The 16,584-nt window shown below is 51.2% G+C and overlaps 1 protein-coding gene across 1 annotated transcript in view; it reads right to left on the reverse strand.

Moving 5' to 3' along the window:
* Positions 1 to 15,976, reverse strand: part of LOC123378047 (very long-chain specific acyl-CoA dehydrogenase, mitochondrial-like) — a 40,966-nt gene extending 24,990 nt beyond the window's left edge. The window contains exons 1-9 of the mRNA XM_045031509.1: positions 15,491 to 15,976; positions 15,096 to 15,210; positions 12,446 to 12,509; positions 11,525 to 11,597; positions 10,763 to 10,827; positions 9,915 to 10,049; positions 8,193 to 8,337; positions 7,137 to 7,266; positions 4,319 to 4,441 (exon numbers count right to left, since the gene is read on the reverse strand). Coding sequence (XP_044887444.1) covers positions 4,319 to 4,441; positions 7,137 to 7,266; positions 8,193 to 8,337; positions 9,915 to 10,049; positions 10,763 to 10,827; positions 11,525 to 11,597; positions 12,446 to 12,509; positions 15,096 to 15,178 — 818 coding nt within the window. The 5' untranslated portion in view covers positions 15,179 to 15,210; positions 15,491 to 15,976. The remainder of the gene's footprint in view (positions 1 to 4,318; positions 4,442 to 7,136; positions 7,267 to 8,192; positions 8,338 to 9,914; positions 10,050 to 10,762; positions 10,828 to 11,524; positions 11,598 to 12,445; positions 12,510 to 15,095; positions 15,211 to 15,490) is intronic.
* Between the last annotated feature and the right edge of the window lie 608 nt (positions 15,977 to 16,584).

Genomic DNA, 16,584 nt, shown 5'->3' on the forward strand with positions numbered 1-16,584 from the left:
TTTTACTTTGTATCAGCAAAGTTTTGACTGCTACTTTAGCCCAAGCCTCTGATACAAGGACTCATGTCTCAGGCTCGCTTCCTGCTACATTCCCCCACTTTTTGTTTTTTTATGGGGGAGGATGTTTACCCATCATCCCGGAAAAGCATAATGCATGGGCTGAAGATGACCCAGTGGGCTAAACACTGTTATGTGGTTACTTTACTTTGCCATTTATACCTCATCTGTCCCTTAGTTTGCACATTCCCTTGTACGATTGATGGACAGATTTTATTTTTTAATGGTGTTTAGTTTTTTATGGTGGGCCTGGGAATGTCAGGCCTGGGACCAGGACTGAGGAATGTAGTTTTTTGATTGAGCTTTGGGGGCACTTCTAGATAATTAATATGTGTGGATAAAATGGATATGGTGTATATATTTGATGTATAGTATATATGTGTTGTGACAAAGTTCCTCCTCTGCCTTGGTGGGTCCTGCGCTTACTGGCAGATTTGCTCACCTCAGTGATCTTCTCCACAGTCTGGGTCAACCCCTCCTGTGTCTGATCAGGAGTTGGGAGGTTTGGGGGGAACCTGTGCCCACCCTTTACTCTGGGTTCCAGCCCAGGGCCCTGTGGATTGCAGCTGTCTATAGTGCCTCCTGTAACAGCTGCATGACAGCTACACCTCCCTGGGCTACTTCCCCATGGCCTCCTCCAAACACCTTCTTTATCCTCACCACAGGACCTTCCTCCTGGTGTCTGATAACACTTGTACTCCTTAGTCCTCCAGCAGCAACACACCCTCACTCTCAGCTCCTTGTGCCTCTTGCTCCCAGCTCCTCACACGCACTTCCACTCCTCTGGCTCCTCCTTGCCTGACTGGAGTGAGCTCCTTTTTAAACCCAGGTGCCCTGATTAGCCTGCCTTGATTGGCTGCCGGTGATCTAATCAGCCTGGCTGCCTTAATTGGTTCTAGCAGGTTCCTGATTACTCTAGTGCAGCCCCTGCTCTGGTCACTCAGGGAACAGAAAACTGCTCATCCAGTGACCAGCATATTTCCCCTCTGCCAGACTCCTGGACCCCACTGGTTTGGGTCTGTCACAGTGTACATATGACAGCACTTTATATTTAAGCATAACAATTTTTTTCTAGTCTGAGTGGTGTAGTTTGGCCCTTGTGGTACTGCAGATAGCAACATATTTTTATTATGGCAATTACAATTACCACCTGTATTACTATGTTTTGAAATATTGAGATAGGCATTATTACAGTCTGTTTCACAGGGCTGTGTATATGAGAAGTAAAACAGAAATCTGGAGTAGTGACATTACAAATGAGGCCTTTTTATATAAATGTTTTGTAATTAGTTATTGTACCATGCTGTTCATTCATGTTATAGGTTACTCTTACTGCTGGTTACCTTTTGGTAAACTCTATTGGGCAGGAAACAGGAATGATAAGCTTTTTTGTTTGATTGATTGCACTGCTTTGTGATAACCCACTAGCTGATATAGATTTAGTTGTTTTTGATGGATGCTGCTTTTTAGATAACCTACTGAATGGACAGTAACTAAATATAATTATCAAATATCGCTGTGTTAGGATTTAGTATTGGTACCCAAACACTGAACAGTATTGTTTTGAATAACGTGCTTTATTTAGGAGGCAGTGTTACTGATCCCAAAGTGTGACTGGTACTACCAGGGAATTTGTTTACCTAATTTGTAGTTACTGTGTAACTTCATTTTTTTAATTAGGGTTTTTTTGTTTGTTTGTTTTTTCTTCCATGTTGTTTGCTGCCATTTGTTTGTTGATTTTTGCCTGTGGGTTGGTTGAACAGTTTAGTAAAGTTATGCACATTATAAATGGTACAGCAATAAAACTGTTGCTTTTACACAGTAGCTAAATGTAAATTAAATGACAGTTTATTTTGGTCCAGCCAGTAGTTTGTAGCTGATTGCCAATTTCATTGTCCATATATGGTAGATTGAAGTGTAGTTGACCAGTTTTTTATTATAAAGCACTTAATTTTTCTTTTTTTGATGCTTGGGCTTTTTGTTTGTTTTTTAACTGTATGCAGATATCTGGTGTTTTTGTGGTATTTTTTTTTGGTGTTTTTGGTTTCTAGGATGCAACCTTACACAGCTTAAGTTAGTTATCATAATGAAGTTTGTGTTTGTTTGTTTGACATTTTTGTAAATGTGTGCAGTACACGTTTCAGACAAGCTGCAATTCAAGGTCACTGGGAGAGCATCAGCTGGATGATGACTTAGTTTTAATGCTACCAGTCTGCTAATCTAATATCCAACCAGCAGCATTAATATCTGCCGTTATCTCTTGGCACCTCACTCCAGGGCTATGAAAGTTCAGTGGTATCAGTAACCTTTACAAGCCAGTTCAAGAAACCTGCTCAGATGAGAGCTGTGACTAACTCCAATATTTTTAATTGCACCAGTGAAATCAGCCTATAAAAACACTCAGTCAGGAGAGGAAGGCTACTCTATTCTCAGCTAGTAATGAGGAAAATAACAATAAATAACAACACTAATATTTATTACACTTTTCACTGTTAAAAGTGCACAAACTAGCCAATGATAACACCACTTTTGGCTGGCAGGGAAGTGTTGCTATTGCCCTTGAACTGACAAGGAAATCAAGGCATACAGTGGTTAAGAGACTTGCCGAAGAGCATACAATAAGTCCGTGCTAGAAATACAGATCCTGGATTTAGTCCTAGGCTGAGCCATGTAAACATAAGGACATAGGAACATAAGAATGGCCATTAGGGTGACCAGACAGCAAATGTGAAAAATCGGGACAGGGGGATGGAGGGTAGTAGGAGCCCATATAAGAAAAAGATCCAAAAATCGGGACTGTCCCTATAAAATCGGGACATCTGGTCACCCTAATGGCCATAGTGCAAGGGTTCTCTCAAACTTCATTGCACTGCGACCCCCTTCTGACTACAAAATTTACTACATGACCCCAGGAGTGGGGACTGAAGTCTGAGCCCGCCCAAGCCCCACTGCCCTTGTGCAAGGCCGCCCAGAGGATTCCGGGGGCCCGGGGTCTCCGGCGGTGGGGGGCCCTTCCATTCCTGGACCCGCCGCCGAAGTGCCCCGAAGACCCGCGGTGGGGGCCCCCCCGCCGCCGAATTACCGCCGAAGCGGGACCCGCTGCCGAAGCGCAGCCCGGTCTTCGGCGGTAATTCGGCGGGGGGGGTCCCCGCCGCGGGTCTTCGGGGCACTTCGGCGGCGGGTCCCGGAACGGAAGGGCCCCCCGCCGCCAAATTACCGCCGAAGACCGGGCTGAACTTCGGCGGCAGGTCCCACTCCGTCTTCGGCGGTAATTCGCCAGCGGGGGGGTCCTTCTGCCCCAGAGCGGAAGGACCCCCCGCCGGCGAAGACCGGGAGCGGCAGAAGCTCCTGCGCCCGGCCCACAAGAGTTTGCCGGGCACCCCAGAGCGAGTGACCCCGCTCCAGGGGCCCCGAAAAACTCTGGTGGGGGCCCCCGTGGGGCTCAGGGCCTGGGGCAAATTGCCCCTCTTGCCCCCCCCTCTGGGCGGCCCTGCCCTTGTGGGGAGAGGGGACAAAGCCCAAGGGCTTCAGTCCCAGGTAGGGGGCCTATAATCAGAGCCCCAATGTCCAGGGCTGAAGCCCTCGGGCTTTGGCTTCAGCCCCAGGCAGTGGGGCTCGGGCTTCGGCTCGGGGCCCCAGCAAGTCTAAGCTAGCCCTAGTAACCCCATTAAAATTGGCTCACAACACACTTAGGGGTCCTGACCCACAGTTTGAGAACTACGGCCACAGTGGGTCAGACCAATGGTCCATCTAGCCCAGTGTCCTGTCTTCCGACAGTGACCAATGCCAGGTGCCCCAGAGGGATGACCAGAACCGGGCAAGTATCGTGTGATCCATCACCCAGTTCCAGCTTCTGGCAGTTAGAAGTTTAGGGACACCCAGAGGGTGGGGTTCCATCCCTGCTCATCCTGGCTAATAGCCATTGATAGACCTATCCTCCATGAACTTATCTAGTTCTTTTTTGAACCCTGTTATACTTTTGGCCTTCACAACATCCCCTGGCAATGAGTTCCAGAGGTTGACTGTGTGTTGTGTGAAGAAATACTTCCTTATGTTTGTTTTAAATCTGCTGCCCATTAATTTCATGGGTGACTCCTGGTTTTTGTGTGATGTGAAGGGGTAACACTTTCCTATTCACTGTCTCCACACCAGTCATGATTTTATAGACCTCTATCATATCCCCCTGAGTCTCTTTTCTAAGCTTAACAGTCCCAGTCCTTTTAATATCTTCTCAAACCTATTAAGTTATAAACTTTCTTACCTGGTCACTCCCCCAAACGCTCTCTCCACAATGAAGGCTGAGATTTTGTCCTTCACTTCCCCTGTTGGTTCCTTTACTGGGGTCTTGGCGAACACTGTGAAGATCTCAGCTGTCCCTCCATTACTGGAACCCAAACCGATTAGGGAAACAGTGAGCCCCAGATCCCCACCACCTATAGTTAATCAAGTATTCTCTTTCCCACTCAGGGATTTCCCTTTTTCCATTACATCCTTTTACACTCACTTTTTACTGCAGTTAATAACAACAGCAGCTAGCCTGTGTGTAATTAGCCCTAGGACAACACTTCACACTGTCAGAGACAAACAATAATTCATCTTCCTCACCTCCTGGGAGGGAGTGATTAGACTGCATTAGCCAGAGACAATTCAGAGGTGATGCAGATGGTGGATAAATTACACACCCTGGTTGAATGAGTGCATCCCACGCACCAAGGCTTGCATGTATACACAAGTTGTAGTGCTTTACCCACACCGGTCTAGTTAAAGTGATACAGCCCCTAGTACAGACACTACAGGAGGAGGACTCAGCTATAGTGTCATCCGGCCCCTTTATACCGATATAGCTGAGTGCGTACCAGAGGTTGTACCAGTGAGAGCAATTTGGTAAAAAGTTACACCCCTACCTGACAAAGTTATACTAGTGCCAAACCTGTGGGGGGAGCAGGCCTACAGGGCAGAAGAGGAAGGCTGTCGCAGGAAAAGGAGCCAGGGATGGGTAAAGTAAAGTTGAGTCCCTTTCTTTTAGCTAAGACCTTGTTATACCTTCCTGCTGGTTGTCTTCCCTAATATAAACCTGCTCTTCCACCCCTTCACCATAACTTTCCCTGACACCTGACATACAGCTGGCACTGCCCATTACACACCTTAGAACATGGCCTAGAGAGACAAGGGACTTGCCCAAGTCATACAGGCACTCAGTGGCAGAATGGGGGCTAGAACTCAGGAGCACCTTGCTCCCAGTGTGGTGCTCAGTACACTCTACCTCGCTGCTTCTCCTTGGCCTACAGGAAAACATCCTGATTCAGTCACTGGGACCTAAGCACATGCTGAAATGTTGTCTTGGCTCAGGACCCTAGTTAGCACTGGTCACAGATGCTCACTAACATCTTACACCCTAACCAGCAGGGGCAGGGGAGCTGGTTCAACCGACATTAGGAACCACCCTTCTGAATCGTCACTCCAGCTCTGCACATAAGGTTTGGAGAAGTCCCACATCTCCCCCTCCTTCCAGGCCCACAGCTGCCTCTCTGTAGTAGGGTCTGGAAGATCCCAAATGACCCAAGGAAGGCTGCTCCCAGGAGATGTCCATCCTGGTGTGCAGGACAAGAGACCTGGACTGTTTGGATCAGGTTCTGATAAGCCCCAAACCCTCTGAAAACTGCCAAAAGATCAGAGGTGCCCCCCACCCCCAGTTAGCCAAACCATCTGGGCTTTTGCAGAGAGCCCTGTGGCCGCGGACCCAGCTGCCTGTTCTCTCCCGGGGTGAAGGAGGAGCAGCTGTGCCCGTGTAAAGTTGACATGAGAGCAGATTCATTTCCCAGTGGGGGTGCAGACCTGCACAGTCTAGGCAGGACAGTGGCTGGAGGGAAACACATGTGTAAAAGGGGTTTCAAAGACTAGCCTACAATATTTAACGCCTTTGCCCTGTGCTGTAGTGGGGCCGAGTCGCACTGGAATGGCATAAAGTATCAGAGGGGTAGCCGTGTTAGTCTGGATCTGTAAAAGCAGCAAAGAGTCTTGTGGCATCTTATAGACTAACAGACGTTTGGGAGCATGAGCTTTCGTGGGTGCATCCGACGAAGTGGGTATTCACCCACGAAAGCTCATGCTCCCAAACGTCTGTTAGTCTATAAGGTGCCACAAGACTCTTTGCTGGAATGGCATAGAGGCACTTTTGCCGCACACAGGATACTCCACATGGTGTCACCTTGCACGCATGGTGTGTGTGTCAGGCTACGTGTGGGGGTCTTCCGGTAGTACGGACATATGCACATTCAGGACTACACCCCAGCCTTCGGCATGAGCCCAGCCCTCTTGTTTGGCTTCCGGGGGGGCTGCTGCACATGCTGCCCGGCTCTGCGATTCCATTTCAGAGCAGGTCACATGTTCCCCGTTGAGCTCCCTGCTACAAGCCTTGTTCCCTCTCACAGGGTGCAGCACCCATCTCCAGGAACAGGCTTCCCTTGGGAGTGACTGGGGCTAGGGGAGAGAGAGACTGAGGATGGAGGGGCAGGGCCAAGGGGCTGTGACTGCCATTGAACAGGGGGAAGGGGCAGCAAGAGGCCACGACTGGTGCTGGGTAGGAAGCTGGGGGGCACAGGTTGGCGCTGGGTCAGGCGGGAGGCTGTGACCGCACCATGGGAGGTGGAGGAGCCTGACTGACACCTCAGGGGCGAGCACCAGAGCAGCCAGGAGAGGGAATTGCTGCCCTGTGAACAAGGCTGTCCCACACTCGGTGTCCTCGGCCAGCGAGCCGGGGGGGAGGGACAAGGAACGGAGCGCACGGCTCAAACTCGCCAACGGACTTCACTTCCCCACTGAACACTTCCAACAGGGGAGGGCAGGCAGGAAATGCTGACCCCAAGCAGGGCTGGGCCCAGGCTGCAGGGCTGGCCCCGGCCGAGGACCCCGGGCCGGACCTCGCAGGCTTTGGGAGCCCCATTCGAAGGGCATCTCCTGCTGTTATACTGAGCACGAGCTCTGATGGCTTTGGGCACTTCCTGCGTCACTGGGGCCTGCAGAAGCTCCTGGCTCTCACGGGACCCCGAGGAACCTTTCGGCCTCCCGGCTTCTCTCACCTGATCCATATTTTCCCACCGTTCAGCGTGTAGAATTTCCCACACTCGCTGAGCTCGGCGAGGGTTTTAATAGACGCCGCGTCTGAGCCACTAGATGGCTCTGTCAGGCAGAAGGCAGCCATGGTCTCTCCTGCAGAAGGCAGAGAAACGGTCACCAATGGCACAGCCTTTAACGGCACAGAGAGACAAAACAACCCACATGCAGCCAGGGCTCAGCAGGGGGCCCAGGACCCCCACTGCCCTGAGGGCTCCCCCACCTATGCAGCAGGGAGTGAGTCCGTGGCAGGCAGGCACATAGGGAGGGATCAGGATGGGGTACATCCATGTGCACCCCAGTGCGACCAGCTGGCCGTATGTAAACGGACAGCTACAGAAAGCTGCACTTTTCTGCAACTCGGCTGGTGCTAGCAGGTGGCTGCCTGGCCTTGGGCATCCTGCAGATCCCCTGCTGGCACAGCAACATGCCAGCCTGCAGTGTGAGCTCGAAGGCTGTGCTCTGGAGCAGGGCTGGAACTGCGGGGCCCAATTCGAATACCTGGCGGTGGTCCGGGGCTTCAGTGGCACTTCGGCGGCGGGGGGGTTCGCTCCGGGTCTTCCGCGGCACTGAAGGACCCCCCCGCCCGCTGCCGAAATGCCGCTGAAGGCCCGGAGCGGACACACACACCGCTGCCGCCGAAGACCCAGACACCACCCCCAGCCGCCAGGTGAGTAAAAAAACTTTAAAAGGTGCCTAAGGTGCGGGGCCCTATTAGGCGTGGGGCCCGATTCTGGGGAATTGGCCTAAAGCCGGCCCTGCTCTGGAGGGGCTTGAGGGCTCAGTGCAGAGGAGCTTGCACAGAGCTTGCCTGTGCTACACCTAACTCTCCCCACTGCTGTCAGCCGCCCGCTGTCACCACCCCTCCCCACAGGTCTGCAAGCTGTCTGCAAGCAGAGTGCTGAAAGCCCGGCTCAGAGCAGTGTCTGGGAGACCTGCAGAAGCCCGGAGGGTGGGTAAAGATCTACATTATACCTTGCATAGGGCACAACAGCGTGAAGAAAACAGACCCTGTTCCCTACCAGATGCTAGCTTGGGCAGGTATTTCTCCTTCTGACTCTGGGTCCCAAAGAGCAGGATTCCCTTAAAGCCGATTGACTGATGAGCACCGAGGCTTATGCCCACACCAAGGTCGTGCACTCCAACCACCTCCACAACCCGAGCATACTGAAGGGAAAGCAAAAGAGAAGTGGTGGGGACAGGGATTAGGTTGGAACTGCTGCCCAGTTTGACCTTCAGATGCCACAGCTTCTGGGGACTAGCAAACACTCTGCATCAACACCAATATTAGCACTGCTCCGCATCTGCTCCGCCTAATCACCCCTGCCATGGCCCAATGCAGGACACTGGGGGCACAGACCAGTCATCAGGAGCCTTAAGACACTCTCAGGCCCCATTCAGCTGTCTGATCCCTGCACCGCACTGTGCCTGGCTCACAAGGGCAAAGGGGAGGAGATGGAGGAAGGGTTGGGTAGAACTTTTAAAAAGAGGGAAAAGAAACCCCACACCTAGCGAAATATGCACATTGGCGATATTACTGATACATTATCTGTCTACCACTGTGTCTGTCTTGTCTATTTAGGGAGTATCTCTGACTGTTTGGCCGAGCAGCACCCAGCCACCAGAATCGATAGTAATGAATATTTATTGATGGAATTACTAGAAAGCAAGACTCAGGGAAGTGACTAGACTACTGTCATATAGCAAGAGGATACCAGGCCTGGGAACAGAACCTGGTTCTCCTCGTTCCCACGCTGGTCCCCATCCCACACTGTCTCACCTCTGAGCTATCCAGGTGATACTTTCACACTCCCTAGCTACTATAATGGGCACAGGATAAAAACCTAGCTGGAGGGATGGGTGGAGCTCAGCACGGCAGCGGGAGGCTTTCCAGCGACTGTTGGTCTACTGCCTGTAGGAACAGCCCTGGTCTGTGTGGGGCTGACAGGTGACATGGCTTCAGAGTTCTCAGATCTTCCAGAGGGTTAGGCCGGGTGGCTAACTGTATTTTCTGTGCTGTTACGATTAAACTCTGACAGCAGTAACGCTTGGACGCTGCATAGGGAGGTGAAGCTTGTCCGCACACACTGACACATAACTGTATGTGGCTCATTGGTGACTGACAGCATGCAGCAAGCTGGATTCATATGCCAGATGCACAGGACCCCAGTAATAGTACCTCACTCACTTCAGCATATGGCCACCTCTCAGATTGAGCAAAGCCACGCTCCCCAGGCAGGGCTTAAATTGGAACGAAACAGGTGCTGGGGCTCCAGCAATTTTTTTACTTTCATAACTGATGAAGCAGGCCCAAAGGTGCCGGGTCTCTGAACCGCCAGGCCCGGAGGTGCCGGGGCTCTGAACCGCCAGGCCCGGCGGGGCCGGGGCTCTGAACCGCCAGGCCCGGAGGGGCTGGGGCTCTGAACTGCTCCCTGGCACAAATGAAGCACTGCCCCTTTGCCTCTGTATCACGGCCACGCTCTTCTCTGCTCCCAACCTCCTCCAGGAAGTGACTCTACCACATTACAACAGTAGGAGCCGTGGGCCAGTGAGGAGAGAACAGGCCTGCCTGACCTGGCAGGTCAGGACAGCTCTCACACTCTGAGTCAAACCCAGGGGACGCTGGATCTGAATTCCATGCCTGGCCCCACCCATCACAGGCCTGAACCAGACACCCGGCTCCAAACTCTCGACCTGGCCCCTACTGTCCCCTCAGGCCTGCAACCCACAAGGCTCCATCTTACCTGGGTGTTCGTCAGCCCAATTCCCCCCAGCTCCTCAGGAACCTGCAGCCCAAAGGCTCCCATCTCCTTCAGCCCTGCCAGGGTGGCCGTCTCAATGCTCTCCAGTTTCTCATTCTCCGCAGGATCATTAACCTCCTTCAAGTAATGAAAGGGAGTGAGTGAAAGGCAGGTGCAGAGCCCAGGTGAACCCTGCCCGGGCTGCGTGGGGCAGGGCCGGAGGGGCTGGGAAGGCTATATTTATGCATTGCGTACCTCCGTGGCACCAAGGAGCTGCTGGATCCTACAGCAGGACAGCTGGGCGCTGGTGTGTTAGTGTCCTGCTGTTGCTGTGCGATTAAGCCTGATGGTCAGTGTGTGTGTGTGTTGGGGGGGTGGGCCTCAGAGTGGGCGATCTATGCCCTGATTTCCCTTCCCCTCTGCCCCCACCCCACACTCCCTTCCTCCTCCCAACCTGCCCTCTGTCTCTGGGGAGAGCCAGGCCAGGCAGAGCCACCCTGCCCTTCAAATATCCCTGCAGAAAGGCCTCCCACATGAGCTCCTTCACTGCCAACACCTGAACAGCTAACCCACGCCTTGGTCTGACAGACTGGTGGTGCTTTGTATGAGACATGGGCATTAGAGGAACTCGGGAAATCACAATCAGGAGAAGAACGTGGATGTGTGCATGCACATCTGCATCCTCCAGGCTTCAGAAAGAGGGTGGATTCCCCAGGAGAAGTAATTTTTTACATGGTGGTGAGGGGGGCCATCCCATGTCACTGTCTGAGGAAGACAGAGTCCTTTTCTTTTGTTTACCACACACACTTCAGGCTAATCCATAATCAAACAGGCAGCAGACTGCCACTGACCTCAAAGAAGCGGGTGCAGGGATCTACCAGGGCTTGCAGGGACTGCATCTGCTCCATGGAGAGCACTAAGGAGGGACAAAGATGCAGCTGGATTAGCAGGATGTATCTAACCTTCATCACTTTATTACATGATTTGACACCAACACCCTTATGTGAGGAGGCGCCTTCAAAGACTGGATGTTTGTCTGAGAGATCTGCTGTAGTCCAGAAGGGAATTCTTTCAGGGAAGTTCTGTGGGCTGTGTTATGCAGGAAGTCAGACTAAAGCCGTGTTGCTCAGCCTTTTTGACACCATGGACCAGCTTGCTTGCAGGGAGATCTCAGGGACTGGTGCCAGTCCAAGGACCGGTCATTGAGAAACATTGGACTAGAGGATCATAGTGGCCTTAGAATCTATTCGGCTACCTGTAGGGGAAGAACGGGCTCAGTGGAATGGCAACAGGTGCTGGCTAATGCGTCTCTTCTCTAGGCTGCTGGTTCAAATCCTGTCCCAGTGCACGGGCCTTTGAATCATCTCAGCCTACTTCCAGTTGGACCAGTGTCCACACCACAAATGTCACCAGCGTATTTGTCCCCCTGGCCGGCTGACTGAGCCGAGAGCTCCAGGGTCCATGGAAACTGAACTAGCCTTTCACTGGGGGCAGGAGGAGCACATGACTTGTGTTCTGTGACTTTGGTGGTTTTGCTCTACAATGCCATTAAGCCAGCATATGTCACCATTAGCAATAAATCTGTAAGGAACATTTAAATAAAAACATCCTACCTGAGGGGAAAGGAAAAACATTGTCAGGTACAAACTGCCCGTTGAACAGGTTCATGACAAAGGATGTGGATTCCTGGAGGAGACAGACGATAACAAGAACATTTACACAAATGAGCCCTGCAGAGTGGCGTGGTACTAGGAGATGGAAGTTCATGGTCTGCTTTCTGCACAGCTCAGAGGAGGGGAGTTCAGGAGGAGAACCACTCCTGTGGTGACTGCAGAACCATGGCACCCTGCAGGACATGCTGAGAAGCACTGTGAAAATGTACGGAAGTGAAGAGGGTATTTTTGCCTTTGCGGAGATCTCTGGACTGTGGTGCACCCAACTCCCACAGAGAGGTTCCATCTCTTCTTAAAGGCTCATAGCTCTCAAGATCACTGACAGCTGTTCCGATGATGGCATCCTTCCACCTCGTGTTTCATTGGCTGAGCATATTGTCACTCTGCAGTGTAGCCTGTTGGGAGAACTGCCTGCCCGGGCTGCCAAGACCCCCCTTTATTGTCATTGTGAAGCAGACTTGGATGCTGTTAAGAATTGAGCTGCTTTTCAGATTTTCCTCCCAGTTCTTATTCGCACACTTGCCTCAAACACAACATGAGTCTCATTAGAGGTAAGGCCTCCAAGCTTGTATTTTTGGCACCATTACAGTGCCATGCCCATTATGTTACCGTAGAGCCAGCAGGAGAAGCCTCAGGCATTGCTTTATTTTCTTCTTTGGTGCTTTATTGCTACGTCCAGCTGAAGTCAATGGGAGCTGAGAATCAGGCCCACAGTATCTATCAGAGTACAGAGGAGTCCCCCCTGGGGAAAGCGGCAGTCCCAACATCAATCAGTCATTTAACACAGTCTGGGACAAAGCACAGACCTGCAGCCACTTCCCAAGGCTTTCAAAGCAAAATTATACAAGCACCGTGACTTACCTTGTTTGCTTGACTTGAGTATCCCTCTTTTTGATGTGTTATATAGTATGGAGGCGATGTCAGCCTGGGGAAAAGAACAAAACTGCTGTGACATCACGCAAGTGCAATTTTCACTATCGGTCACAAGCATTTACTTGGGTGACTGGCAGCAGTAGAAGGCATGCGTCTGCGGTTTGGTGGTCACTGCACAGCACCTTTAAAGAGAGCCTGAGAGACCACCTGGAAAACTGTAAACGGAACCTGCTTTCATGGCATCTCCAATCTCCATCTTTACTACCAGGGATTTTGCACAAACGCAGGATCTTCGGTTCTTTCGCCAGCTGGTACTTTATTGGGGAAAACAGGCAGATGGGAGTTTGTTTATTAAGAGTAATTAATTACTCAGGCTCCCCAAACAGAGATGGATCTTGTGAACAAGCATTGGAGTTGGCTTTTTAGGGTATGTCTTCACTGCAAAAAAAAAAGTGTGTGTGTGAGAGAGGGATGTTCTTAACTCAGGTTAGGTAACCCAGGGTAAAACAGCAGTGAAGGCACAGCAATTTGGCTTTTAACTTGGGTTAGCCAGTCGAGTTAAAGCCGATAGGAGAGCCTGGGGTTGACTTGACCTGCTAACTGTGTTAAAAACAGAGTTGCCATGTCTTCACTGCTATTTAAATCCAGCAAGCTAACCTGAGTTAAGCACACACTGTTCTTGGAGGAGTGGGGGGCGCAATGAAGACATTCCTCTAGAATCTAACTCCCTCTCTCTTGCTGCATAGGTATTATGGTGCTGGGCACACTAATAATACTTAGATATTTGAAGTGTCAGCCTCTCCACAGCTAATGCTAGAAACAGCTTCCATAAAGCTCTCCTTTAACTATGTCTTATAAGATAAGTTTGACCTGAGACCTACCAGATACAGTCTGAAGCCAAAGGAGACTGTTTCTACACACCTTGAAGAAAGCTTGTCAACCTGTTCCTGAGTTACAGGGCTTTAAAGTGCCCTGAGGTGAAGCTCTGACTTCTCTAATATTTTTTGTTCTTAAATCAAACACAGCTGGTTTGGCCCCTGGGAACTTGCTGTAGAGTTACAGCTCCTTGGAGTGCGGCCCTAGCCAGCTTTGAAGAAAATAGGTTGCAATTTAGCAAACTTAATGATGATTATTTTTGCGCATAGTTTTGGGTCCAGTTCTGCTCCCACTGATTTCGATGGAAGTTATGGGCATGTGTGTTTCTTTGTCCTTTATAAGAATAACATATCAGATTGTTCTGTGCTGTGAATGATGGATCAGTCTGCTCCTCCCTCTGCTTCTGTAAACAATGGGTCAGTCTGCTTCTCCCTCCCTCCTGCAAACAATGGGTCAGCCTGCTGTCCCCTTCCTCACCCCCCATAAACAATGGGTCAGCCTGCCCCCCAAATAATGAGTTAGCCCGCTCCCCCCTCCAGACAAACAATGGGTCAACCTGCTCCCTCCTCCCCCTGAAAACAATGGGTCAGCCTGCTCCCCTTCCTGCAAACAATGGTGAGCTTGCTCCTCTCCCACAAATAATGGGTTAGCTCGCTCCCCCACACACAAACAATGGGTCAGCCTGCTCTCTCCTCCCGCTGAAAACAATGGGTCAGCCTGGTTTCCCCTCCCCCTGAAAACAATGGGTCCCCCTGAAAACAATGGGTCAGGCTGCTCTCCCTCTCCTCAAACAATGGGTCAGCCTGTTCCCCCCCCCACAAATAATAGGTTAGCCCACTCCCCCCCACACAAACAATGGGTCAGCCTGCTCTCTCCTCCCCTGAAAACAATGGATCAGCCTGCTCTCCCTCCCCCCAAACAATGGGTTGGCCTGCCCCCCCAAACAATGATGAGCCTGCTCCCCCCCCCACAAATAATGGATTAGCGTGCTCCCCCCCACACAAACAATGGGTCAGCCTGCTCTCTTCTCCCCCTGAAAACAATGGGTCAGCCTGCTCTCCCTCTCCTCAAACAATGGGTCAGCCTGTTCCCCCCCGCAAACAATGGGTGAGCCTACTCCCCCCCACAAATAATAGGTTAGCCCACTCCCCCCCACACAAACAATGGGTCAGCCTGCTCTCTCCTCCCCTGAAAACAATGGATCAGCCTGCTCTCCCTCCCCTCAAACAATGGGTCAGCCTGCCCCCCCAAATAATGGGTTAGCCCGCTCCCCCACACACAAACAATGGTCAGCCTGCTCCCTCCTCCCCCTGAAAACAATGGGTCAGCCTGCTTCCCCCTCCCCACAAACAATGGGTCGGCCTGCTCTCCCTCCCCACAAACAATGGGTCAGGCTGCTCCCCCCCAAACAATGGGTTGGCCTGCCTCCCCCCCGCCACAAACAATGGGTCAGCCTGCCCCCTCCGCCTCTCCCCTCCATCCCTGCCCTGCAGTGCTGGAAAGGGCAGGAGGGGCGAAGAATCCCTGGAGCTGCGTTTTAGCTCTGGCACAAGGACAGAGCTGGTACCTCAGACACTCATAGACGTTATGGCCTGAAGGGACCATCATGGTCTGGTCTGCACGTCGCAGGCCACAGAACCTCGCCCACCCGCTGCTGTAATGGACCCCTCACCCCTGGCTGAGTTACTGAACTCCCCAAGTCATGGGTTAACGATTTCAAATCCACCAGCTGTTCTAATAAGTTGGGCTCAGTTTACTCTACCTGAAGTGGGGCGTAGCCAGAGCTTGTGCCCAAAGTTGCCTCCACCAGCTGGCACTCAGTCTGGTGCTGATCAAACGAAGCATTCTCTCTGCCGGTGCTGCTCAGCTCACTTCCTCTGTGGAAACAGGAGGAGGGTGAACACAAGACAAGGTGGACGCAGCAATTTATCCCCAAATCTGAACCATTTCATCCCTCCAGTCGAGGCCAACATCACCAGGGGACCTACCTCCCTTCTAAACAGCCTTCCCCCAACCCCTCCTTTTTGGGCTTGATCCCAAATAGCCCCTACCAGGGCTTTCCTGCCTCCATTCTATGGCATGTGTAGCCTATATGGGATCTTCACTATTTCCCATCCCAAAATTCAGCCCAAATCCCGTAGTGGGTTTGTGACTTACTCCTAGAAAGCCACTGGGAGGAGCATCTTGCTGAGTAGATTGGCTCAGAGCTTCTCTGCTGTGGAATCTTGATAAAGACGTGGTTGCTTCTGCACTGTGACATCATTGCTTCAGGGGTGATGTCACTCAGAGTATTATGATATCATCACCTGTATTATCTATAGTCTATTATCATCCAGGGGAACCAATCAAGGATTAAAGCCTCATTACGCTAGGTGATGCACAGGCATACAATAAAAGGTCAGCCGCAATGAGCTACCAGTCTTGGTAATCAGACACAACAGGTAGATAAGCAAAACAAATAGGGAGGAGGGGTGAGGGGAAGATGAGGTGACAGTGAAACAAGCAAGAAGTTATCCACGATACACAGCAGTCTCATCGCACCACCTGCCCACTCACTGGTAACTGGTCATAGGCTGACAGCGGGGGAGAGTTTTAAGGAGGAGGAAATAGATCTGGGTTCACCTTAGGCCCATCTCTCTCCACTAGTAACTCATCCAAGCATGGTTTGATGCTACCCAGTGACATATGAACATCCGGAACTTTTCCAGATCATTGTGAGTGAAGAACACCCCAACAGAATGGAAATGCCTGATAATTAACATCATAAACTGTGCTCCTAGCTGTACCAGTCCAGAACAGGATGTGAGAAATAAGCAAATGCTGCATTTGCTGCATTTCCTGGCTTGCTCCTGTGGTTACAGCTGCAGAAAGATTACTGCCTCTTGTGATGCTATTCACATTTGCTTTGCAGGCCTGAGTTTGATCCGTAGAAAATGGAGTAGGAAGCCAGGCACAAGGTAGTCACAGGAGGGTTGAAGTATAGACCATCACAGTCATCATTACAGGGTTAAACTCAAACCTTATTTGCCAGAGGTGTGGCTGTGGAAACCTCACATAGCCAGGTAGGATTTTATTGTTATTTACACGCTGACATAGGGCGCATGATGCCTTCCACACAAAAAGGAGACCAAAGGGCAAAGCTGGATTTCATTTACACCTGTGTAAATCTGCAGTCACTGCATTAAAGGTAGTGTACACCAGGGTAGCACGTAGTAGCATGAGGGCCCAATCATGCCCTTACTGAAGTCAGT

The sequence above is a fragment of the Mauremys mutica genome, chromosome 9 (genome assembly GCF_020497125.1).
Source record: "Mauremys mutica isolate MM-2020 ecotype Southern chromosome 9, ASM2049712v1, whole genome shotgun sequence".
Lineage (NCBI taxonomy): Eukaryota > Metazoa > Chordata > Testudines > Geoemydidae > Mauremys > Mauremys mutica.